The sequence below is a fragment of the Scophthalmus maximus genome, chromosome 1 (genome assembly GCF_022379125.1).
Source record: "Scophthalmus maximus strain ysfricsl-2021 chromosome 1, ASM2237912v1, whole genome shotgun sequence".
NCBI lineage: Eukaryota > Metazoa > Chordata > Actinopteri > Pleuronectiformes > Scophthalmidae > Scophthalmus > Scophthalmus maximus.
Genome location: NC_061515.1, coordinates 20,490,374 through 20,515,718, shown reverse-complemented (window position 1 = coordinate 20,515,718; position 25,345 = coordinate 20,490,374). Strand labels below are relative to the sequence as shown.

The 25,345-nt window shown below is 40.3% G+C and overlaps 3 protein-coding genes and 1 non-coding gene across 10 annotated transcripts; 1 reads left to right on the top strand and 3 right to left on the bottom strand.

The window, feature by feature from the left end:
* Positions 1 to 183: 183 nt before the first annotated feature.
* On the top strand, positions 184 to 1,848 carry jagn1b (jagunal homolog 1b). Its single transcript, XM_035630124.2, has 4 exons — positions 184 to 362; positions 665 to 762; positions 885 to 957; positions 1,059 to 1,848. The coding sequence occupies exons 2-4, from the start codon at positions 674 to 676 to the stop codon at positions 1,446 to 1,448; spliced, it is 552 nt and encodes a 183-aa protein (XP_035486017.1). The 5' UTR covers positions 184 to 362; positions 665 to 673; the 3' UTR covers positions 1,449 to 1,848.
* A 166-nt stretch (positions 1,849 to 2,014) lies between these two features.
* Positions 2,015 to 15,962, bottom strand: nfkbiz (nuclear factor of kappa light polypeptide gene enhancer in B-cells inhibitor, zeta). Of its 3 annotated transcripts, none has more exons than XM_035630099.1 (10): positions 15,708 to 15,962; positions 15,057 to 15,142; positions 14,414 to 14,739; positions 14,101 to 14,206; positions 13,863 to 14,009; positions 3,774 to 3,837; positions 3,519 to 3,688; positions 3,215 to 3,325; positions 2,821 to 2,988; positions 2,015 to 2,679 (listed from the first exon to the last, which is right to left on the bottom strand). In XM_035630099.1, exons 2-10 carry the CDS (start codon positions 15,102 to 15,104, stop codon positions 2,638 to 2,640), a joined length of 1,182 nt encoding a protein of 393 aa, XP_035485992.1. In that variant the 5' UTR covers positions 15,105 to 15,142; positions 15,708 to 15,962; the 3' UTR covers positions 2,015 to 2,637. The 3 variants fall into 3 exon arrangements, with proteins under 3 accessions (XP_035485992.1, XP_035485982.1, XP_035486002.1); XM_035630089.1 differs by having other exon boundaries at positions 15,725 to 15,962; XM_035630109.1 differs by lacking the exon at positions 15,057 to 15,142 and having other exon boundaries at positions 15,725 to 15,962.
* Positions 15,963 to 16,771: 809 nt separating this feature from the next.
* gk (glycerol kinase) lies at positions 16,772 to 25,264 on the bottom strand. Of its 5 annotated transcripts, none has more exons than XM_035628245.2 (21): positions 24,437 to 25,264; positions 23,724 to 23,797; positions 23,496 to 23,602; positions 23,294 to 23,371; positions 23,059 to 23,138; positions 22,779 to 22,916; positions 22,568 to 22,677; positions 22,327 to 22,393; positions 22,093 to 22,110; positions 21,104 to 21,139; positions 20,928 to 20,995; positions 20,794 to 20,836; positions 20,619 to 20,699; positions 20,439 to 20,517; positions 20,235 to 20,331; positions 20,049 to 20,133; positions 19,792 to 19,912; positions 18,839 to 18,982; positions 18,652 to 18,738; positions 18,316 to 18,418; positions 16,772 to 17,970 (listed from the first exon to the last, which is right to left on the bottom strand). In XM_035628245.2, the coding sequence occupies exons 1-21, from the start codon at positions 24,527 to 24,529 to the stop codon at positions 17,865 to 17,867; spliced, it is 1,815 nt and encodes a 604-aa protein (XP_035484138.1). In that variant the 5' UTR covers positions 24,530 to 25,264; the 3' UTR covers positions 16,772 to 17,864. The 5 variants fall into 5 exon arrangements, 4 of the variants coding, with proteins under 4 accessions (XP_035484138.1, XP_035484158.1, XP_035484154.1 ...); XM_035628265.2 differs by having other exon boundaries at positions 18,332 to 18,418; XM_035628261.2 differs by having other exon boundaries at positions 23,318 to 23,371.
* trnae-uuc lies at positions 24,992 to 25,063 on the bottom strand. The gene has a single exon. It is a non-coding gene; the product is annotated as a tRNA-Glu (tRNA).
* Positions 25,265 to 25,345: the final 81 nt, after the last annotated feature.

Below are 25,345 nucleotides of genomic sequence, written 5' to 3'. Positions count from 1 at the left end.
AAGATTTTTTGGACTTCTTGAGAGCCTCTGAACTTATAATAAAGGATCTAATACGAAGATATGAGCATAGTGGAATGAGCCCACAAGGTGGCAGCAATGCATCATTACGGATGCTGGCTGCCGCAAAACTCCAAAGAAGAAGAAGATAGAAGCAGAAGAAGAAGAAGAAGAAGAAGAAGAAGAAGAAGAAGAAGAAGAAGAAGAAGAAGAAGAGATTCTGACCAATCACAGTTTGAGATGTCACACTTCCTGTCTCTCACTCTTCCTGTGGGCATGGACGTAGACAGCTGGCGTCTCTGTACTGTACGTGTTGGCCAACATATTTGAACCTTCCAGGCTTTTATGAGCAGCTCCACAAAGAAGTAAGTGCTGTGTCAAACGACTTGTGTGTTCTCTCTACTTAACAGTCCATGAACTTTTGCGAGGCGCACTATATGTGAACGACCTACAGTAGCTAACAGTTAGCCAGCATTAGCTCGTCTGTATGTTGTCTTTATTTGCTCCCAGCATCTTTTGGAGAATTAAAAACATCAGCTAATCAAATCAAGTAAATATCCATGACGGCAACGTTATTATAGATCGTGTCGAGCGGTTGACTGTCTGATTGACAGCTGCAGGCTGCAGCTCTACTCTGACTGTTACCTTGGCGTGGTTTTGCTCTCAGATATCCACCATGGCGTCTCGAGCAGGTCCGAGAGCAGCAGGCACAGATGGCAGCGACTTCCAGCACCGAGAGCGGGTTGCCTCACACTACCAGATGAGGTGGGTAGGAGTGTGTGTGTGCGCGCGCGCGCGTGTGTGTTCAGATTTAATGTATCAGTCACACATGTTTTGTATGTGCCTGCACCCCCTCATCACCCACCCCTTGGTCTTATTTTGCTCAGCGTTGCCTTGAAGTCTGAAATCCGTAAACTCAACATTGTCCATCTTCTGATCTGGTTGCTGATGGCGGCTCAGGTAATGGAAAAACCACAAGTAGCTGACAGTACTGTTTTTTTATTCACGGGCAGTTACAACAGCTGAGCTGGCGGTAATCAATAATGTCTCTTCTCTCACAGGTAACCGTGAGCCAGCTGAGCCTCGTGTCCCACAAGGTGGTGGCCTCCCCTTACCAGTGGGAGTACCCCTACCTAATAAGTATAATCCCCACAGTCTTCAGCTTCTTGGCGCTGCCCCGCAACAACATCAGCTACCTGGTGATTTCCATGATCAGTGCCGGGCTCTTCTGCGTCGCCCCACTGATCTATGGCAGCATGGAGATGTTCCCGGTGGCACAGCAGCTCTATCGTCACGGCAAAGCCTACCGCTTCATCTTCGGCTTCTCTGCTGTATCGGTCATGTACCTGGTGATCGTCATCGCCGTGCAGGTGCACGGCTGGCAGATCTACTACAGCAAGAAGCTGCTGGACCAGTGGTTCACCACCACACAGGAGAAGAAGAAGGAATGAGTTGTGAAAGTGTAAGTGTGCGTAGTAGCACCGATATCCTCTGCGGGTTTGTAGGCCCTTGTGGGCAAAGATCTTGGAGCTGAACTGGTGAATGAGCCACACAAGACTAAGAGAATAGACTCACAAGTGAGATTGTACTTGTGCCAACTTTTTCTGGATTTATATTTGACAGTTGTTCAACTGTTGACTGAGAATGAGTCCTTTGGACAGCTTGAGACTGCCGCCACCACCCTGTTCATGAATCTGTCTGGCATCTCATCATTAATAATAGCAAATTGTAAAAAGTTTTGTCTGTTTCTCATTATTTCAGGTATTGACAATGTTAACACGCCAGGGACAAGACTGTAATTATGTGTAAGTTGATGTTTTGGAGACAAATCAAAAATAAATCTTGATATCAGTGGGTCATGATTTTTGTTAGCGACGACTACTTCGAAACTTTTTCATTCAGTCTTTTGATGCTGTTTTGTAGGTGATCTCTGGTCTACAAAAATAAATTATAATTACTTGAAAACGTTGAAGTGCAAGAAACTGAATGGAAATCAGTGAAAACAAGCAAGTTAAACTTTTAATTTTAAAAATACTTTTTTATGTTGAAAATCAGACACGTTTAATACACATTTAACTTGTTTAAAGTGTCAGGCCAGTACACTATATGATTAACATTTACAATGTAATTTTATATCATAATAATTTTTTCCAATCCCCTTCATTTGACATTTGCATTAACTATACTAAGATTGATATATGTATACACAAAATCTGGTATATTGTAATCTCAAAACAATTTCAAAAACAGTTCCTTGCCAAAACACATAAGACACTTAAAAAAAGATTTTAAAAAAACAGTCCAAATGATTACATTACAACATATACCAAAACAGCTCTCCAAACTATTTTGAAATGTGGAAAAGAACAACAAAAAAACAACCTTTGAAATAATAATGAAATGTGAGTGAAAGCGAAGACTAGAACACATTTGTTAATTGTAGGGCAATTCTAAACTATCAGCTTAAGGCCTAAAAAATACACAATGACAAAAGATACAAGTCGTAGCGTCACTTACTTTAGAGCATTACATGGTAATGGACAATTAGGCATATTTCACCGAAACAACCAGTATCTGCCTTGTTTTGGCAAACAATAAATTTATAAGAGTGGACTGTCTGACTGACAGTGTTTTTGAGCTTCACTTAAGCATACATATGTTTCCCTTCAGGATCTGCCGCACCTGAGAAAAGACAGAACTCAAATTATAAGTGTGTCACAGCATTCTGGTTCATGCACTGTGTTTTCGAACGCCTTACATTTTGGTCAGTGAATGAATTTATTCGAGTGAAAGGACAACCCAGTCTTTATTTGGAAAACTGACCTTTTGACCAATGGGCCCTCCAGACACCAGCTGAGACGGGAGCTCGTTTTCCAAATTCCTGGTCCCGGGTTCACCTCCATTTCTCATCAGCAACGTCACCGCTTTAACTTGAGTGTGATGATTTTGCAGTGAGCTGGCGATGTGCAGGGGAGTGTTTCCACTGAATGTCTGAGGCATACGGATACAGAAGTCATCAACACAGGCAGTTTGTGTCTACAACTTTAGTAACAGTCTAGAAAAAGTCGACAGTGGTGAAATCAGTACCAAATCTTACTGGTGTCTTGTAAGGTTGTCATGCAACATTTGGAGGTTTAGCAGCCACTTTTTGTAAATTAACTAGTTCTGAAGATGAAACATTTGTTTTAGGGTGATTAAAAACAACAAAGTGACTAACCTTAACATTTACAATGGACAGAGAGTGTGGCTGGTCAAAGATAATTTCCATCAACTCCAAATTTGCCTCCTCAGCGGCCATGTGAAGACAAGTCCGTCCACTCTTGAGATCCTGTGGGGAATGAGACAAGGAACAGTGCAGGATGACAAAGTCATCTTTCAGCCTCCAAGTCAGGTGACACTGATGATGTAACGCTGTGCCTAATATGGTGTTCAACCTCCTTTAGGCTAATATCTGTCAATTGTTAAATTAAGCAAAGAAGACTGAATTTGTCGTGAGGAATTTGATAAGCTGTTATAGTTACCTTGGTCGCAAGGCAGGCACCCATGAGCAGCAGAGTCTTTATAGATTCAACAAAGCTATGTTTCCTCTGCACCAGATGCATCACCATGTAGGAACAGGGACTTTCCAGACGCCTCAGCTCTTCAACGACCGAGTTGTGATACAAAACTGCTGTGTGGAGCGGGGTCAGACCTCCGGAGAGAGAATGAACAGCACTATTCAATCACACATACATGCGTACATGAGCACGTTTTCAGTCAAATAAAAACATTCTCACCATCATAGTTGAACATTTCAATGTCAGTTGGTTGCCCACTCCCCTTTAAGGTCCTCCAGATGGCCTATGAAATAAGTGTTAAAATACAATTTTTAACGAAGCAATAAACAATCTTGGATCTTGAATAAACTATTGACTATATATTTTCTAAACTCACCATACATACACATGTATACTTCAACAGACAATATGATCAAGTAAAAACAACCTGTTAAATAGCATTAACCTTTCTAAACATGTATTTTGCATTAAAATCTCAACAGGGCTGTTTAGTTTTGACTTGATACTGTTTTACAAATCAATGTTAGATTCGTGTTCATTCTAATCGCACTTCAAATACTGAAAAAACAGTCACTATAATCACGTTTAACCTTCACTTAGCTCCACCTGGTGGTCAATGGGATTTACCGCTGACTTTGAAATGAGCAACTGACCGGAATAACACACATTGAGGACGTGTTAAGTAATTATTTATTAAACCTTCTTCAAACTGGCTCATCGCTCATTCAAATTATGAACCTGTCAATAAATTAACGGAAGATGGATTAATAACAATGTTACATAAACTAACTCCATCCATGTGGTCTCAAACTTAGTTAGTACATTCCAAGTTACCCTATAGATTGAATTGGAATCCTCCACTTCCTGTTAGCCAGTCGTGTCTGCCGCAGGAGCCGGTGCACACGAAACAAACATTTGGTAAATACATCTTCAACTTTTAATGTGTCAGTGCTGCTCTTTCACTGTTCACATGTGTTTAAGGGGAAAACCTGGTTGATGTGTTTGCTACTTGTGCTTCAGCCTGACTAGCATCAGGAGATAAACACACCTGGTGCTCGTTCTTCAGTGGTGGAGTACTAACAAACAGACAGAGATTTACTCAAATATAAGAACCACTTCAATTTACACAATAAGACTTTATTTGATTCTACATAGACTTATGGTATTAAAAGTAACACCAGGCTAGCAGCGACACTGCATAACATCTGTTATGAATTCATGTGTTACCTGTCTGCTGTTATTGGATCAGTGGACTAATCCAGCTGTCCTTTGAGTTATTTTCGAAATATGTATAGAAAAATAAACATGTAATGCAATGCATGAAAAAAATGTAGGAGAGTAAAGAGTACTTGTATTTGCTGATACTGTATATGCAGTGGAGTAAATATGTAAATGTACCCAACAAATAAATCTCCACAAGTACAGATACATGAAACTGTACAGTAACACAGAAACTGTACTGATTAATGGATACACTTGTGTGTGGTGCAGTAAGAAGTCGGATCACAAAGTGTTTCACTTGACACGATGAGTCAAGACAAATGAGATTCTCACGTTTGTAGTCTAGGAACTAAAGCAGGTCCAGTTGCCTTTGACTTGATAGTTATTATTATAAACGTACTTGTTATGGACTGAGATGCGGGTTTTGTTCTACTCGAATTCCACTATTATGTTTTGACTTTTCTCATGTTGTTATCACTTAACCTGTCAGATGGAAATGTGAGATTTGTATGGAGGTAACTGTGTGGCAAAATGCAGGCGCTTGTAGACCTGATGTGTGAACTTTTAGAACAAACATTTGAAATTGTGTGTTTAAACATTCACTTGTAAAAAATATTCATACACATGTAACCTGACTTTGAAGTCCCAGAAAAAGAAAAGAAAAACCACTCAAGGTGCAGATTTGTCAACTGTGAATGTTTTTTTTATCTGTGACTTCACATTCAGAACACAGGTGTGTGAAGGGCTGGGCGATAAAACGATAATGATAATTATCACCTGCACTGCAAGCTGTGTCGAAAGCATTTGTAGCAGCTGCAGCAGTTGTATTCATAAAAGTGCATTATACAGCAGCAGTTGTATAATGCTCTATAGTACATTTATCATGTTCAACTTCAAGTATAGTATAGTAGTTCAAGTTTAGTAAGGCATAAAATGTGAAAAAACGGCATTGTGTTTTTAACACATTTTATTGGCATAAAATGTGTTAAAAACAGCATAGTTACAGTAGGGTTCCGGTAGTGACAGATTTGTATTTTAAATTTTTACTCATCTCACAGCGCACTGTCACCAAGCTAACCACTCTAACCGGTGTATCCAACGTTTCTCCGAGTCCTGTAGGGAATCTCACAAGTGAATATCTCTTCACAATGACCACAGAAATTATTTTCTCCTGCTTTCGTCTATCCATTGACAGGAATGCCATGCACTTGAGGAAATTCCAGGTCTGTGTAACGGGATTTCATTCGTTCATGTTTGAGTCTGCTCTCAGTCATGAACCCTGGGTTTCTCGCACCAGTGCCTCGCGTCTTACCACTCAACCCATCTTTTGCACTTCTATGGGTCCAGTTTGTTTTCATGAACATCAGATATTCAAGAGGACAAGTTGTAAAATCCGTCAAAAGTGGGAATTGACCCATGGACCTTAATATGTCCATACCTGTATCATTGCCTGTACGCCACAGAATGAATGCATTATTCTAGTTTGTTCTCATCGAAGCAGCAGCAGCAGCAGAAATTGAAGAGGACAAATTGCAAGAGGTGAGATTTGAACCATGGACCTTAATATGGCCATCCCTGTATCTCTGCCTCTACGCCACAGAAGGAGTACCCAAATGTGAAGTACTTACCTGACGTGTATGTTTTGTTTTGTTTTAATGATTTCACAAAACTTTCACAAGTGGGATTGGATCCATCAACCGTCTACGCAAGAGCCTAAACTCTCACCACTTCACCACCGTCTTACTCGGGAAACATATTTAGTTTGCTGTCGGCTTTAATGAGGACAAACTGCTAAAGTTTTCACCAACTTTTTTGTGTTTTGTAGGATTTAGGTAAATGAAAACACTGCTACAAAGTTCATATTCAACATCTTCACTCAGAAAAAAGTTTAAATGTATGTTTTGTTTAAATGAAATCACAAACATTAGGCTGGAATCGATCTGACAACCTTTTTGCACTGGAGTCTAAAATCTTTCCACTGCACCACCGTCTTACTCACCAATCACAGGTCCAGTTTCTTCAGATTTAACTTGCTGTCAGCTTTCGAGAGGACGAAATGTTAAGTTTTCAGTCAACCTGTTTGTGTTTTGTAGGATTTATGTAGATGAAAACACTGCTACTAAGTTTCTGTTCAACATCTTCACTTTAAAATAAGTGGAAATGGCAGTGCTTGCATTAAAGGATCTCTTGAACATTTTTGCAGAAAGATGGATAAGTAGAGGTCTTGACCCAGGTACTTTGAGGTTTAACATCATGGCCATAAACCACTAGACTACCGAAAATATCTACCTTTAAAAGTCGTTACTCCTATTTGTCACTTTCCTGAACTGACTGGTCAGTCAAACACTCAAAGTAAACAGTCAAGATTGAACCCACACTTCAGAACTAACACTTAACAGTCTGAGCTAATTGATCAAAGGTCCACCTTCCATTTCCTCCAGGTATTGATTTGGGTCATTGCCTTCAAATTTCTCTAAACGAGCTGGGGATTGAACCAACAATGTCAAAACTTCAACCCTCACATTTACCTCACTGAGCTAAAAACTTCAACATTTTATAACCTTTCGGAACTTCTACTTCTAATTTGTTTCCTTTTTTCCTTACTCTTATTTCTAAGAAGTAGAAGTTACGAAAAAATTCACGTCACCTAGATGAGTAGCTCAGTAAGTAGTGTAGATGTAAGAGTTGAAGTTTTGAGATTGAAGGTTCAATCCCCAGCTTGTTTTGAGAAATTGGAAGTCAATAACCCAAAGTATAAAGTACAGTCAATATTCAAGAGTGATTCCACACTTTTAAGTTTCAGAACCATCAATCTGAGCTAATTTATTACATGTCCACTTCTATTTCCTTCCAATATTGACTGTATACTTTGGGTCATTGCTTTCAAATTTCTCTAAACAAGCTGGGGATTGAACCAATAATCTCAAAACTCCAAACTTGACATTTACCTCACTGAGCTACAAAGTTTGACATTACATAAACTTTTCGGAACTTCTACTTATAATTCTTTTTCAACTTCTGCCTCACAAAATAAAATCCCATTCATCATCAGAGTTGCTTGACCTTGAGATTTTTGTGAAGAAGTAGAAGTATATGTTCCGAATTTTTCTCAATTTGTCTGGCTGAGTAGCTCAGTGAGGTAGATCATAGACAGGCATTTTGAGGTTGTTGGTTCAATCCTTGGCTTATTTAGAGAAATTTGAAGTCAATGTTAACACTCAATACTTGGAGGAAATGGAAGGTGGACCTCTGATCAAATTGCTCAGACTGTAAATTGTTTGTTCTGAAACTTTGAAGTGTGGGTTCAATCTTGACTGTTTAGTTTGGGTCTTTGACTGACCAGTCAGTTCAGGAAAGTGACAAATAGGAGTAACTCTGTAGTCTAGTGGTTTATGGCCATGACCTAACACCTTAAAGTACCTAACCAAAAATGTTCAATAGATCCTTTAAAAGTTTCATGTTTTTGCATTATATTTAATGCAAGCACTACCATTTCGAATTTATTTCTGAGGGAAGTTGTTGAACAGAAACTTTGTAGCAATGTTTTCATTAACATTAATCCTACAAAACACAAACAAGTTAACTGAAAACTTCAGCAGTGTGTTCTCTCGAAAGCCGACAGCACCTTCATGTGAAAAAACTGGGCATAACTTTCCTAAGTAAGACAGTGGTGTAGTGGAAAGACACTTGGTTCTTGTGCGAAAGGTTGTGAGATGGAATCCCACCTGTGACAGTTTTGTGAATTAATTCAAACAAAATATTCAAATCTCAGGTAAGTACTTCTCATTTGCGTATTCATTCTGTGGCGGGGCGGCAATGATTCAGGTATGGACATATTAAGGTGAATCCCACCTTCTGGAGAAAGAGTTAAGGAGCAGAGATAGTTATATCAATGTGTCTAAAATTTCAATTGAGGAAAAGATATTTCGCAATAATTATTGTTATCGTTTTATCGCCCAGCCCTACACACACCTGTGTTCTGAATGTGAAGTCACAGGGAAAAAAAACATTCACAGTTGACAAATCTGCACCGTGAGTGTTTTTTCTTTTCATTTTCTGGGACTTCAAAGTCAGGTTACATGTGTATGAATATTCTTGTGAATGTTTAAACACACAAGTTCAAATGTTTGTTCTACAAGTTCAACATCAGGTCTACAAGTGCCTGCATTTTGCCACACAGCCTCCATACAAATCTCACATTTCAAAAATATGTGTCCAAATATTAAAGGGCTCATATTCAGGTTCATACTTTTAAAAAGGGTCACCGCATGAAAAGGTTTACATGCCACAATGTTCAGAAAAGTCTTCAGTGTTCTCATACTGTCCATTCCTCCAGCGGTTCTTTTCACCCTCTGCCTGTCATGCTCGAATTTACTCTCGAGAGTGTTAAGTCAAATTGTTACTGTGTACTTCTTCTAAATGAATTGACTGACTGAATTGCATGTTACTGTAGTCAGGGAAACGTGTGACACTGCATCAGAGTGAGAAAGTGAGAAAAATAAGACCGGTAGGTCTGTTAGCAAATCATGTTGCCAACTACCTGGTAACAACAACAGAAGCACACACCAAACTGTTGTACGAGCGGCGTGGTGGGAGGGGGAGAGAGGAGACTGGCTCGACGCACAACTCTTTTTATTAAATTAGACTAACCTTGCTTGTGTTGGGAAATAAAGAAAGCCCCCGCAAAATATAGCTTGTTATCTAGTTTCTTTGATTAGTGACTAAATCAATTGAACTAAAAGTTGAGCAGATTAATTTTTTTATTCAGCAACAAATTTGTATTTACCCGTTTTACATTGAAACGCATTACTTCTTGGATCAATATTTGTCTAATGCAGGGCTGCTGCCTCAATCATTATTTGCTCCATTAGATCTTGTAAAACTGATCCTTTTTTCCATATTAGGTTCTCAGCGGAATGAATCAGGTCCCGATTCCTCTCAGCTGCAGACCTTGAGCCAAATTGCCCAACTTATACACCCTGCAGAACATCTACAGAATGGACTACGGGCCTCTGAGGTGCAGAACTGAAGAACAGTAAGTTTCTAATTAATAGATGTTATGAGATACAACTGCATAAAATAAAGTAAAAACAGTTTTCAATATATGACAGGATCCACAGAACAAATGAAGAAATGAGAAAAATATTTTTTCTTCAAAATATCTTTATTTTTTGAAAATGTAATGAAACCAGAAATATACACATATACAAAAATATAGCAGGAGAGGCAATTTGCTGCAACTGCAATAATGCCTCATTTTTTTCTTGCAGTTGGTGCTTTGGGACGCCACACCTGGGTCGTCATCCTCCGGATCCGCCAGGAGTTTCCGGATCCAGCTGACCAGTATGTTGGCTTCCGACTCCCCCTTGACTGAAGCCTGACATGTGGCGAGCAACCATTTCCTCCTTTGACGGCCTGTCATATTGGGATGAAGGATGCTTGGGGGTGGGGATTTTTTCATCTACTCCACAAATGGTGCTGGAACCTCAAACACCATCCTCATCAAGTCACCCACATAATCTGTAAAACATTCAATTCCATTGTTAATTTTCTAGTGTTTTCCTGAATCCACCTTTGTCGTATACTTAAAATGTTCAGAATTATGAATTATTCATTTGAATTTGTTATCATGTTTGTAATAATAAATAGTGTTTAACAACTTACTGAATGTGGGTTCTGTTTTAACAGGCTTTGTGGTGGCTTCACCCTTCTTTGTCTTTGGGGAAGAGGGGCTCTTCATTTCCAGGGATGTTTTGAATGTTGTTAAACACTGAAGTCCACTTGGCCACCTTCTCAGGCCCTGAGGATCAAGAGGTTGCACTCCAATATAAATGGTTCTTTAAACCGTGGAACATGGGTGTTGCCGATTGGTGTGATGTACTCTGAAACACAAGGGAAAATAAAACAATAAAAAATTTGCATCTAATGACAACAATCAAAAATATATTTTTTTAAATATATATATATGAAACTGTATATATATATTATATATATATATACGTGCTGTGTAAACTACATAACACACATGCATGTAACCAGACAAAGAGAACACAGGGAAGAAGAAAATAAAATTCTTGCAAGATCGCATTGAACTGGATTCGATCTCACCACAGCAAAAGTCTCAAAACTGAGAGTCCTCGGTAATCACCGTGAGCCACGACAACTCTGTGACATGTAGGTGTCCGTCACATATTGATAGATGATGTCATCCTCAGGGGAACACGTTGATTTGGGTTCACCTGAATCAACTGGTTACCTTCGGCTCCTCTCAGGAAATACACGAACTGATCAAGACTGTACGATACGAGTGGTTGGTAATATTCTTTCCTATCAGCGCATTACTGAAGGCATGGACTTACAGTAATGATATACTGTCACTCTCCCTCCCTTTGTGTCGCTATATTGGGTTGTAAAATACAGATCAAGTGCTCGTCAATACCGTGTTATTTAAGAGCTTTACGCCAAATTAAGTGACCAAGATTACAATCATTACTTATCAGTTTTCAAGCATTTATTACAAGAAAAGGCACGAGAAAAGTCAATTTTCAAAAATACAATTTATTTCCAAAGGCTATCGTATTTGACTCTTCCTGCGGCTCAGCGTTAACAAGTCATTCTTGAGTGTGTTTTGACAGTATATAGTTGGAGTGAGATCGTTACAATTTAAAAGTATTGTTGGCGTAGTGTGTACTGTAATGTGGTGGTAAATGTGGCGGAACCATCGAGAAAACAGTCTTGATCAGTTCGTGTATTTCCTGAGAGGAGCCGAAGGTAACCAGTTGATTCAGGTGAACCCAAATCAACGTGTTCCCCTGAGGATGACATCATCTATCAATATGTGACGGACACCTGCATGTCACAGAGTTGTCGTGAAAATTAGTGCTTACTTATACCATCATATTCGCCGCAGTAGATATGAGATGCGAGCCGATGCGACGTGCAAATTGCCACTAATATGTTTGTGAAAGAGTGACGAATCTGCTGACTGAAGCGGATAACATCTGCTGCTGCTAGGTACGGGAACCAGTTAAATCGGAAACCAGTTGGGCCATAACACCGGAGCCCACAACAGAAACTAACCGCGGTAGCTGTGGTGCTAACTCCGGTAGCTACCCAGCAAACAGTTACTGAAGAGTGCTCATGAAAGACACATGCTTCGATCTCACGTCATCTAACCAACACTCATAGCGTCAACGTTATTGTGGCTGCTCCGGCGACGGAAAGTGACTGAAGCCTGTAACTGCGGTGACAGACGTGATGTTTACATCGGAGGACAGGGTTAGCTTAGGCTAACGCGGCTAAACGAACAAGGCACGAACACTACGAGGACGGACGGGCAAACACGGACAGACACACCCACACACACCCACCCACCCACACACCCCCCCCCACACACACACACACATCGAATTCTTAAAAAAACTTACATGTCTCTCCTCTGTAGCTTCGCCACGGACAGTTGGAATTGCTCCATCTTGCGAAAAAAGTTTTTCTTCCAGTCCGGTGTTGCACTGGCCCAGGCTTGAAGAACAGTCTGACACAAAGTGGTTCCACACACTCGCAGCTTTTCACCGACTGTGGAACATTTCCATCACAAATGAAGTCAATCCACCTGCTCGTGTGTCCTCTGAGGCTGGGAGTCCATGTACAGGTTTATGTTGGTCTGCACAGCCAACGAAGGGCAGACGTTACTAACTCTTTTCGGCATTATGCTAGCTGTCCGTCCGTCGCCTGCCGAGAGAGAACAATGGCGTCGAAGCGGTCCGGTGTCTCGGAGTTCAGGGGCGGAGATTCTCAGGTTGGGGGCGTGGTTACCCCAGGAGCAGCTTCATGTTTCGTAACGGGACGCCCGGGTCGTGACTGGCTCGTTCAGAGCCCGTCTGAAAGGTTGAGGCAATCCACTAAATAACGACTTTGTTTCTTTTTTCACGTTTTGTGGGCCGGCAGGCACCCCACATGCCCCAAAATATGTGCAAAAAGGCTGAAAATTTGTTTTTAGGATAATATGTAATCTTTATCTCAGCATCTCAGTCCATAAAAATTTATATCAATAAGTATCAAGTTAAAGGCAACTGGACCTGCTTTAATTTCTAGACGACAAACGTGAGAATCTCAAGTTCACTTGTGTTGACTCATAGTGTCAAGCAAACACTATGATTCGACTTATTACTGCACCACACATTTTAACTGTGAAAGAGCAGCACCTACAATTAAAAAGGTGAAGATGTATTTTCCAAATGTTCGTTTCGTGTGCGCAGGCTCCTGCGGAAGAAACGACTGGCAAACGGGAAGTGGAGTATTCCAATTCAATCTATAGGGGGAAAACTTGGAATGTACTAACTAAGGTTGAGTCCACATGGATGGAGTTTGTGTTTGTAGTGTAAACTATTCAACTGTCCAAACAACCTGAAACATACTTGAGAATTATTAAGAGATTTAAAAAAAAAAAATGTATCTGCTATATAATTAGATTTGAACTTTCAGTAGTAGATTTTCTTCTTGAGATTAGAAATTATTAATATAGCGTCTGTTTATTATTAACAGTTTCATAACTTGATAATTTGAAATCTAAGAGCCTTTGAGTGACTGCATTGGGTTCAGTACTTCAAAATCAATGCAACGTCACAGGATTTGGACCAAGCCCTCCCTGTTGCTGATTGGTCAACAAGCCTCTGGCATGTGTAGGAAGTTCTCTTGCAGCATGTTCAATGTTGTGTTCCTCTTGTATGTTTTAGTTTAATAGATCTGAATTATTATTCAATGGATCAGTACTTTATAAACTTAAGCCTCAGAACTTACCCTAGCGTGTGTGCTACTATTTGTAAGTTTAAGGATTCATAAAGTTTGAGATTTTTTTAATTGTATGCCGCCATATGGTGGTAAAGTTGCAAACCGAAATCAACTGAGCACCCCAACCACATTCTTCTAAATATTACCCACTCAATAAAAGGGTTAAGAACGGGTAATGATCTTTTACAAAAACTAAATGTATCAATGCCTTATCTACATTTTTATGGTGCAACACTGATGACTAATCACATGACGTTTTAATTCGACCGGTGTTGTCGTAAAAACACTGAATGTTACCTGAAGACTGAGAAAGTGGCCCTTCTCAGCGCACACGTGCAAGGGAGAGCGGCCCCAGGAGTCACGAGTGTTGAATTGTGCTCCGTGTGCCAGCAGGTCACGAACAATTAAGTGTTGATCGGTGGCAGTGGCTATCTGAAGAGCTGTCTGTGTTAAAAACACAACCAAAGAAAAATTAGTTTTATCGTAGCACAATTTAAGTGAGATGAATACAAATGATCTCGTTGAGTGTGTGTACCTGGCCGTTGTGTTCTTTCATGTCCAGAGAGCCACATTGTGACATTTTTTCAGCAAGCACATAGGCCAGAGCCCGTCTGCCCTTTGCCACTGCTATATGCAGATATCTGGCAGTTCAAGAAGAAAATGGCCAATTATAGAAAATCCGCGGGCAAATTACATCCCGCATGTCAACGTTGCGTTACTTAAGTTAGCTTTGTGTTCTTGTTAAAAACCACATAGAGTATTAATTTATTACTTTTGGAACCAGGTCAAAGGTGGACTATGGTAAATCTCCATTTCTCACAAAAACGACTTTCTTCATTAGTACATACGTGTCACCATCTGCATCTTGCATGGTCAGCAGCTCAGGAGAAACTTCTCCAACTCTCTGGGTCTCTCGCTGGATTTGCCAGTGAAATAAAGACATTTTGCCCTCAGCAGTCGGAGCCACGTTTCCCTGGAAACCTGGCTGTTGCATGTGTTCCAGAATAATATCAACACTTTCAGGATAAGCAGGAGGGAAATGAGTGTGGCTGTTTGGGTTCACGGGTGCATGAGGGCCCCACATGTGAGGACTCGCATCACCGGCAAAATTTTCAAGTTTGGCAAATTTAAATCCATGCTCCATGTTGTTGTCCTCCGGTGAGCAGGTCCATTTCTGAAAGAGAAGAATTTACCAACAGTTTTTTATTGTTCAGACTGCGAGGGATTTCATAGAAGAATGTCAACAAAAATTTTTGGAACAAACACGCCTACACTCGGCACATACTTGCATACTAATCTTAACAAGCTCTACTTTGGTATCTGTTGCATCCCTAAAGTAAACCTCTTTCTCATATTCCCCCCTTCCTAGCCCAGACTAACACATATTTTTATGACAAACCCGTTAACAACATCACCTTACAACCAACCTTAAACGCATTTAAATCTCATTTCATCATGTTAATGTCCATGTTGAAACGGAGGTTCACTAACCTGGCGTTTCCTCACTAGCAGTTCTTTCACTGTGTTGTTCCTCTGCATGTCTTGGAAGGATTGTGGTGATCCAGAAAGTTTAGTTACTATGTAAAATCAACAAATAAATGATGACATCTTATTATGAATTTAACTGTCCAGCAATAATACAAATACTTCAAAAGTGTATGTATGTACAGCAGATTAATACATTCATTCAATGTTTTTCCATTACAACAAGCTTGTTTATACTTGAAGCTTATTAATATGTAAGGTAACCTTGTTGTCTAAATAACTATGTAGAAGAAGCTGGGAACCTAAACTGACCACAAAACCAAACTGAAGATAAGGTGTTTCTCATAAAAACATCTATGAGCTCAAACGTACAGTCCCTCTCAGTGGTAAACAGGGATTATAAAGACCAACTCTTTAATATGACTTGGGCTGTAAACATTTTAGGATATTGGAACGTGGACAGTTGGATAACAACGTTGAGTCATTTTGTGCATTATGGGCCTGCACCCTAACGTCAATAGAGTGACAAATTCAAGACAGAAGTAGGTGGACTTCCTTGTTCCCCCCGTTGTCTTGAAAACAACAAGGAGAATCAAATGTACAGGAGCAAGAAGGTTACAGAGTACTGTAAGTGTATGCTGTGTAGTAAATGTTTACCATAACTGAAGACTGACCTTCATAATTCCGGCAGAGGTTGAAGGCCGTTTCTGTGGCCTCATTCACTCCTGGATCCAGCATGTCTTTTATTTATAGAAACGCAACCCCCTACTTGGGACTGAAGTTTCTCTTCTCACACTGAAGCACTAACTGAGCAACATAAACTGAAGTAAAAACTGAACTAAAAGTGTGAATGACAGGGCACGAGAAGAAAAGCGTGCAAGACTGGCTCACCTGGCCGGTTGCAAGATCAGATATGGGCCACACCTGAAACACAACTTCCTGGTTAACATGTCACTGAGGTGGGTCTGATGTAGTTTCAAAATAAAAGTATTAGATGAGAAAAATAGAGATATAAATTTGTTTTTTTTTAAACCATTACATTTGAGGCTAATTCTGAAGCCACAAAGTTCTATAGGGACAACGTGGTCATCTATATCTGCAAATGGTTTGTCAATGTTGAAAATAATAATAATAACAGTAATAAACAGTTGTGGGTATGGGTCAGTTGAGCAAATGAGCTCAATGCTCCGCATACATAAGAAAAACTCATGGATATGTTACCAGAGCTATAAGAATACTATATATTATGAATTAACTATTAATAACATGTTTTTTTAAATATGACTTTTTAAAATATTACCCTACCGTTGAAATCCCATCCTCAAGTTTTCTTTTAATGATGTTTTTTTATGTAATAAAAATAAGCCTCTATGAATTTCTCCCATTCGCTTAAAGTAAAGAGGAAATATTGACTAATTTGCATAATGTTGACACAAACCACTCCACCAGATCATAGTTGTTGGGATTTCCCCCATTAAAAAAAGGCGGGTTGTTTGTTGATTATGACAGTTTGCCATGACAGCGAAGAGGAAATAAGTTCTTATTTTTAAAAAGCTCTCATCAAATCTGTAAGATTGATAGAAATTGGAGATGTTACAAAGTTCGCTTTATGGTTACGCATTAATCTTACAGTCCTTGCACAGCAAAACTCAACAACGTTCACCTGGACACATACAGGTCAATTATCAACTAGTGCAAAAGGACAAATCAGGCAAGGCAAGTTCATTTTTAATTACATTTATTCTCTCATACAACCTTCTTACATGCCTAAGAACTGACAACATACGCTGACAGTTTCCTCATGTTAAAGCAAACACATTTCCGACTTAATCCAACATTTCAGCATCAGCACATCTGTAATATCCGAATTGGGTTTACATGCCCCTTTAATTTGTTCAGCACCTCAACAGATTTCATGCATGTGGTCATTTTAAGTGCATGTATCTTCTTAAATTATTTTAAACACTTCAATCAAATATCAATGCCATTGAATTCAATCCATTAATGAATACCCATTAGGAAACTGTGTTTTTATCCCAAAAGTGCACTTTAATCCTTTACATTGACTGATATCATACAGTACCTTCCAAGGACTGTGCACTTTTAATATGTAAGTGCATAACTACCCAGAAAAAACATTAAACCAATTTGTAAAATAAAAAAACCCGTTCAAATGGAAGCACTCACTTTCTTTCTTTCTTACTGACGCACACAGTAGACAAATATGACAAATGTCGAGCAATAAAATAAATACTGAGATTCTTTTACTCACTTTTAAATAATTTACTCAGGGACAGCAAATTAACCATAGAATCCCTTCACATATCATATAATCATCACCGAAATCGACTCCCAATTCCTTATCATTGCCCTTCATTGCATATTCGCCCATTACAGAATACATTCATTCACTTTTAACAGATATTAAATAATGTTAAAGAACGTCACTTTCACCAAAAGTTGTGGTCCTTCCATCCCTTGTTTTCACACTTTCTACATATATATACACAATAAAGCCTCTTGTTGGTATATAGCTCCCCTCTGTCGAGCTCATAGTGTCTTGAACAATACAACATCACAAGATGACCGTTGGGAGATCGTTCAAAGGTAACAGTGACATGATGAATCACAAAAAGTTATGTTAATTAGACACCACCATGGGTAGAACTTCTACAAATCATACTGTATCAATAGTGTAAAAATAAAAGAAACTGCGTATGCAGAATGATAAGTCTGAATTTAAAACGATGCGAAAAATAGTCCCACGATCCCATGTCATTTCCTAATTGTTGTCGTACCAGTCGGTGGTGAGATTCAGCAAGAGCGACCTTCTTCTGGAATGGTAGTTGGAAGTGGTGGTGAAGCACCAAGAGCGTTTTTTAGTTTTTCCCCCCACCACAAGTCGGAGCCTAGTTGTGGCCTAATGTAGAAAGAAAAATAACAGCATGTTTTATCGATGCCTAAAAACACACCTGACATTTACATAGCTCAGGTGTACATGATGTGGTTCTGATTCGGTTTTTAGGATGGCTGACTAACAAAAATACAGCAGCTGATGTGTCATATAACATCTGCAATCTAACCTAACCCATTTATTAAAATAATCTCTGATGTTTATTTTCACGAACGACAAAAACGAAGTGAATGATTCTTAATGTATTTATTTTGTAATTTCCTGCTCTAACCGTAATAACTATTTGTAAAAACATGTTAACGTAACAATTTGTCATGTACAAAGAAAAAAGACACTATTAACTATACTTACTGAGGTGGACACTGACCTGCAAGGAATTTTGCTCCGATTAACATCAACATGCTGCCCATGATGTAGAAGCCCAGGGGGACGCTGCTGAAGATGCTAGTTTCACCTTCGGACAAAGGGACGATTAGGGTACAACAGAGGAGAGAAACAGAAAAACATAACAGTCAAAAATCAAGATAAATAAGGTCATTTTATTTCATGAGTTTCCTTTTTCTTTCTTAGAACCTATGTATTATCTTAATAATCCTTCAGCCTCTGTGTCAATATCCACGGAAACCAAGCTTTGTCTGTTTTAAGGCAGAACTTAGCTCACATGTGAGCGCGGTGCCGCCTACCTACCGTTTTCACTTCCAACAGGTTCCATCGTCTCCCAGTTCATAGATCTCTGAACCGCCTTCTTCCACCGCGCATACCTCAACTCACTCTCTGCCAGGCGAATACACAGACAGAAACATTTTAAAACCTTTTTACCAAGGGCACACAGAACACGGCCATTCCATCCTTTCTGGCGTGTAAGTCATTGAACCTTCAGGGTTGATCTGAGGCTCGAACTTCTCTGACGTGACTTCGCTCAGGTCCTCCGGGCTCAGACTCCACACGCTCACCCCCTCCGCTGCTCCGGCTGCCATCGCCGCGCCGAGCGCCGTGGTCTCGGGCATGGACGGCTTCACTGAAAACAACTATTGACTCAAGTTTAATTGTCCAAAAGTAAAACTGAAAAAGTGTGATCGGTATGTATGTCTGTATTGACAGGAACTTATTAGTTGTTCTACCCAGAGCCAGCAGGGGCAGTAATTACCAGCATACTACAACTTTTTGAAACGTCAGGACTGCTATGTTTATGAAAAGCTCAATATTTTAAAAAATCACATCACCACTTCCAAATATCAGCTAGCTTTGGACTGCTAATGTGAGGCAAATTAGTTTTTTCCCCCCATCATGTGATGGCTACGCATCAGATAATCGTGTGCAAAGTTTGGCACCTCGGATAAGTGTTGAGGACCTGTCGGTTGAGGAACCAGTTTGGTCATTGCCAGAGTTTGTTTATCATGCAACAGTGTACAGTAGGTTGTCGGCAGTTTCAATTTAAGCATGACACTTGGCACATACTGCATCCACGCCTCACTCGTTTGTGTCTACTGATTTCATCTTAGCCCCTCCCACCGAAGAAGTAAGGAGGATACATGTTGTATGAGCCAAAAATAATTGTTTGCAGTTTCTCATGTACTTTCTTTTTGAGTTAACCCTGAAACACTGCTTTCAAGTATCCTTACTCGCGTCTCCTCGGAGATCAGTCTTCGCTCGACCGAACAGAAATAGGAGCATTTAAACATCCTTCCCGATGGCGAACTGGAACTATTTGTGGCTCAATCGAGGAGCGGGGAACGATCGAATAAGAGGAATTACATTGTTCCCACTAGTCCACTTTTGACTCACACATCACGACAACCTGAAAAAAGAAATCAATGGAAACCTCACCAACAGGGATGCAGAGAATGTCGGCCTGCAGCTGCATCAGCAGTCTGTTGGATGTCATTCCTCCGTCGACCTGGAGCTGAGTCAGCGGGATGCCGCTGTCCTGATTCATGGAGTCCAGTATCTGCATTCAAACAGGTATCCCCCAATTATCACACACACACGTAGCTGCTTTGAATTTAATACAAAAGAAAACAAAGTTTTGCGAAATGACATGTCTCGAGTCTTGATGGGGAATTTTCATAGCGGAGAGTGCTTACCTCTCGGGTCTGGAAACAGACTGCTTCCAGTGCAGCGAACGCGAGGTGACTCTTATTGGTAAACTGAGTTAACCCACATATGATCCTGTGACAGAGATTGAATCAGAGAGAAAAATGTATATCAGCAGGCGGTGTGAATCATTTTACGTAGGTTTACAAACACTGCAAAGTGGCTCTTGGTCTCACCCTCTTGCACTGGGCTCCCAGTACGGTGCGTACAGACCCGAAAAGGCGGGCACAAAGTAGCAACCGTAGGATGTGCCGACTGATGCAGCCAACTTCTCTGCACAGGGAAAGAGACGGTAGAAAACATATCACCAATTCTAAAAGTTCTAAACAAGGTTGATCACCACATTGACTTTTCTGAAAAAAGACGAGCGGAACACACACCAAGCTCCTCAGACGATCCGATGATCCCCAGATTGTCCTGCAGCCAACGAACCACAGCTCCCGCGATGGCTACAGAGCCCTGGCAAGAGGAGGGCAGAAAAGAAAAGTCACCTGAACTTAATGATCCTCACTGCCTCTTATGTCTGTCAACTGCTTTGAGGTTGATTTTTGAAACTGTACCTCTAGTGCATAGCAGGCAGGTTTGTCCCGACCAAGTTTGTACGCCACAGTGGTCAGAAGACCGTGGTCAGATATCACAGGCTGCAAAAACACAAAAACATATCAATGCATGTCAAGTTTGCGGGGATGTCACCATTTAAAAAAGTGTTTAAATTTCAAATATCAAGTAGTGTACCTTGGCTCCAGTGTTAAGCAGGAGAAAGCAGCCAGTTCCGTACCTGAAACACGTGAAATATGTACATTTTTATTGAAAAAAGTACAAATACAAACACACACACACACACACACACACCACACAAAGCTTCTTACGTGTTTTTAGCTTGGCCGTCCTGAAAACACATCTGTCCAACCAGAGCCGCTGACTGGTCGCCAAGACACTGTTTTTAAAGACAATATATTTGATAACAGACTCACAAAATCTAAGAGCACATGATGTGACATAGACAATGTTGGCAAAGTTAAAAAAGGATAAGAGATAAACTCACCCCTGAAATGGGAATACCTGATAGAGCTCCAGATTTCTGTCAAAAGAAAAGATTTATTTCAGAAGTGACATAGAAAGTGAGCATTTTTAAATGTGCCACGTTTTTTTTCTCTCAGCAATTTGTTGTATCTCTTGTTTACCACCACTTTCTGAATATAAAGAAAATGTTCATAAATAGTGTATGAAGTGAATTTGAACTGAATTTCCATTAACAAATTGAAAATAACAGGACTAATTATAACAAACCTGAAATTATACGCCTGGGTACAATTCAGGTGGCCATATTTTCAGTCACTATGAACAACAACCTCTCCCTTATAACGCTGAAAACTAAACTCATTATTTGGCAAAACAAAGCCAAATAACGAAACAACAACAATTTCAAGTCTACCACATTTGTGCATAAAGCGTACGGCAGCTGTGAAAACAAGCAGGTGTGACCCCAATACATTAAAATGTCTTCACTCCTACGTGAGGCCATCGTTTTGGTGAGGTGTTTAAGCACAGGGGACAAAAGTTGGGTTAATATAACTGTGCCAAAGAGTGAAGAGATTTGGGAGGCGTGATGGGACGCCGCGGAGGAGGATGGTCTGTCAGCAAAGCTTTGGGGGCGTCGTCGCGACAACCATCCGAGTTAGCATGACACCACAGAAGTGAATGAGGGAACAGCGGCCATCAAATACATTTCCAACAGAGCGCATATCTATGCCGAGTTAGTTACAACTAAGCCACAGTGAGTGTTACTTTCTCCAATGCTGAGCATCTACATATTTCTACATGACAATCAGATCTGTCAGAAGATAACACCAATCAGTATCAGAAAAAAAAATCAGTGACGTGGGGGGTAAATAAAATAAAAGAAACAGATCAGTTAGCTAAATTTTGAATGAATCTTGGAAATGTGTGATGGTGTATTTACTTTGGCCACGGAAAAGCAGGACAGGTACCTTTGCATGATGAGGTGAAATAGTGATGGCGAGTATTACTTACCCGGCTAGAACATATTTTCTATCGGTGAGAAGGGAAAGACAATGGCACACACACAAAGAAAAGGCCTAAAATAATGTCTTAGTCAACCTTCATGCACTTGAATCATACTTGCGTGGGACACACAAGGCACAGCAATGAAATCACTGGGATAAATAGTTCACATTGACACTCATCGTCATGAAATTTGAAGTCGACCATCCTTTGCAAGATGCTGAAAGATTTTTACGTGCTTACCATGAGGCCGTATATTTCTGAGGAACTCCTCACTCTGGGCAAGATCTCCATGGGAATACCAAAATATCTGACGAAAAAAAAGCGACAGGCTGTGACTGACCAAGTCTCTATTTCATATCAGGAAGCCAAACATGTCAACCTGACTATGGCATTACATTTTTAAGTAAAAAAACATCATCTATTTCAGTAATACTTTTGGGGGCATGATGGATTTAGGGGAATTGAAAGCCAGATGTCCTACTTGCAAAGTTCTGGGTCCCAGTCCAAAGTGTGAATGTTAAACAGCATGGTTCTGCTGGCGTTGGTCACATCTGTGCAGTGGACTCCACCCGACTTGCCCCCAGTCAAACACTGGAGGACAGCCATCGAACACACACACGCAAAAAGTCTCTTAACCAAATCCAACAGCTCCACCATGTCATTGGCACCCATACAACTGCTGAGTCTCTTACCCAAATGAGCCAGGAGTCCACGGTGCCAAACATGGCGCGGTGAGACACGACGGCGTCGCGGACCTCTTCCACGTTGTCCATCAGCCAGCGGAGTTTCACTGCACTGAAGTAGGTGCTGATGGGGAGCCCCGTTTTATGCTCCAGGACGAAAATGACATAATGAATTATATATTTTTTGCTGCCAGCAAAATTATCAGAAGCCTGCGTTGGTTTTTAAACTACAAGGTGCTTATATCAATGTCAAAGAAAATAGAACTCGCCGAAGAGATGAGGAGCTCACCTTCAAATGGTTCTTATTCCTCCCGGGGGTTTTATTAATAAGACGTTCAACTGTCGATTGAGTCCGCAGGTCCAGCCAAACTGAACAGAAACAACGTCATGGCAACCATAATCAGTTCTACAATTCTACAACACAACAGGAGTTCCATCCTAATAAACATTACTTTGCTTATATTATCAACGAATCAGATTAAATCTGTACCAGGAACGATGACGGCAGCGAAGCAAAAATTTACCGATTGCATTGTAGAGGGGTTCACCTGTCTCTTTGTCCCAGACAAGCGTGGTCTCTCTTTGGTTGGTCACTCCAATAGCTGGACAAATTCAAGCAACAAGTTCCAAAGCCGTTAGATCGTAAACACTTCTTTGAAATAAACTGAGGTTCTGTCCAAATGCTGAGAGCGAAAGTAGCAGCGGCATAAGCCCCAGTATGCAAACCTTTGATATTTGAGATGTCTATGTTGAGCAGAGTGAGCTTTTCGCACGTCCGCTCCATGCACTCGTACACCGACTGCAGAATTTCTTTGGGGTCCTCCTCCACCCATCTGAAAATTAGCGGGGGAAAAAACAAAACGTTATCAAAACCGCATGTGCATCTTTCAGGATTTATTTAGTGTGTTCATCTCTGACACAACACAGGTTGAATAAACGTTTTAAGAGACATACCCTTCTTTGGGAAAGCTCTGTTTGATTTCCACCTGATGATGGCTGAGGAGCTCTGCTGTCTTTGAATTGAACACCTTCACAGGGAGAAAACAACATGAGAATAATATAGTAATATAGTAACATAATATAGAATTTAAAAAATTACACATAACTTTATTCTCCATCCGTACAGTGAAAGCTGACTGTCACTCTAACCCAGCTCAAGGCCTCCTGGATCCTGGAAATATTTATCGTTCTCATGTGTTATTTAGCTTTTCTCAGCAGTTGTGAGCTCCAAACTGGCATCTGTCGAATCCCAAACCTGATCTTCCAGATTCCAGGCTACTGCCTGTCAAATATTAACTAAACAGTGGCTTGTTGATTTGTTGACACTAGAACAGACACACTAAAAACTAACAATACAGCAGGGGCTTTATATTTACATTAATGCTACTTTCAAGTGCTGTTATCTGTAAAGGGCAACCAACAATGTCACATGATTTAAAATTAAAATAAAAGGTAAACAGAGAGTTTTTGTGACAACTGTTTTAATATTGCAGCATTGCTATTTTAAGTGGCCTTCTGCATAGATGGAGCTTTCTATTAAAGGTGCTGGTTACACAGCGGCAAGGTGGTTGCAAGCGAACACAATTAATAACAGCAAAGAGTCCGTTTATGGGCCAGACATTGAATGTAACATATTGATAGTCGGCACCGAGGGGATTTTCCCTTACCAGAAATCGAGTGGAGCTCGTCCCCTGGTCGATGGCTGCAACCAACGGCCCCAGTGTTATCCGGTGTGAGGACGCGGCCATAGTGTCGTTCATACAGACAGCCCCGGAGCTTCGGCACCGAGCTGAAGAGGAACCCGATTATCTCAACCGGCAAAAGCCGCTCGGCTCAACCTCAGAGCAAAGTCGGGACTCGGGGAGGTCCGTCGCAGATTTCACACGTCCTGTTTGACTCGGCCATCAGTGATGACGCAGACAGTTTTTCTCCCAGCAACAACAGTGTAAATACAGTCCATATTTTTTATATTCGTCACATTCGGATATATATAAATATATTTCAATATCTGTTGTTGACTTTTTCTTCATCAATCGCTGCAAGCTTTGTGTAATATTAGTTGGCAAAATATGAAATTACTCTTTCTTCGATTTACCTTTGCCTAATACTAAAACAAACACAATTAGGAGTCTGTTGAGCGTTGTCTATGCTTTTTGTTAATATTTAATTATTTTCTGTAAATGAAATTTTTTTCTACATGTACATGAAAAATAAAACAGTTGTTCCCATACCGGGAGTCGAACCCGGGCCGCCTGGGTGAAAACCAGGAATCCTAACCGCTAGACCATATGGGAAGATATATATAGTCAGGAACTTAATAGTATTTAATGACAGAGAAGACACACGTTGATTCATAACTGAGGTAGGGTCAACTGAGGTCAGATTATTCGATCGTTTGAAATGTCAGTTCACAGTAATTTCTATTATGCTTACAATTATCATTTTCATTTACCTTTCATTTCTATATAACATTTCTGTAAATCGTGAATTGGATAAATTCCTGCTCGACGTCCTTACCAAAGCTAGCAACCATTTATGATCGACGTGCTCCACATCCTCAAAAAACATTTTTAGTT

Coding starts and splice junctions, on each gene's coding strand:
- jagn1b (XM_035630124.2), top strand. CDS start 674: ATGGCGTCTCGAGCAGGTCCGAGAGCAGCAGGCACAGATGGCAGCGAC. Junction 763..884: donor GCCTCACACTACCAGATGAG/GTGGGTAGGAGT, acceptor TATTTTGCTCAG/CGTTGCCTTGAAGTCTGAAA. Junction 958..1,058: donor GGTTGCTGATGGCGGCTCAG/GTAATGGAAAAA, acceptor CTTCTCTCACAG/GTAACCGTGAGCCAGCTGAG.
- nfkbiz (XM_035630089.1), bottom strand. CDS start 15,788: ATGCTGGATCCAGGAGTGAATGAGGCCACAGAAACGGCCTTCAACCTC. Junction 15,143..15,724: donor CCTCTGCCGGAATTATGAAG/GTCAGTCTTCAG, acceptor GATTTTACATAG/TAACTAAACTTTCTGGATCA. Junction 3,326..3,518: donor GTGCCTGCCTTGCGACCAAG/GTAACTATAACA, acceptor CATTCCCCACAG/GATCTCAAGAGTGGACGGAC.
- gk (XM_035628245.2), bottom strand. CDS start 24,529: ATGAACGACACTATGGCCGCGTCCTCACACCGGATAACACTGGGGCCG. Junction 23,798..24,436: donor CGAGCTCCACTCGATTTCTG/GTAAGGGAAAAT, acceptor CTCCCTGTGAAG/GTGTTCAATTCAAAGACAGC. Junction 20,837..20,927: donor GACGGCCAAGCTAAAAACAC/GTAAGAAGCTTT, acceptor CACGTGTTTCAG/GTACGGAACTGGCTGCTTTC.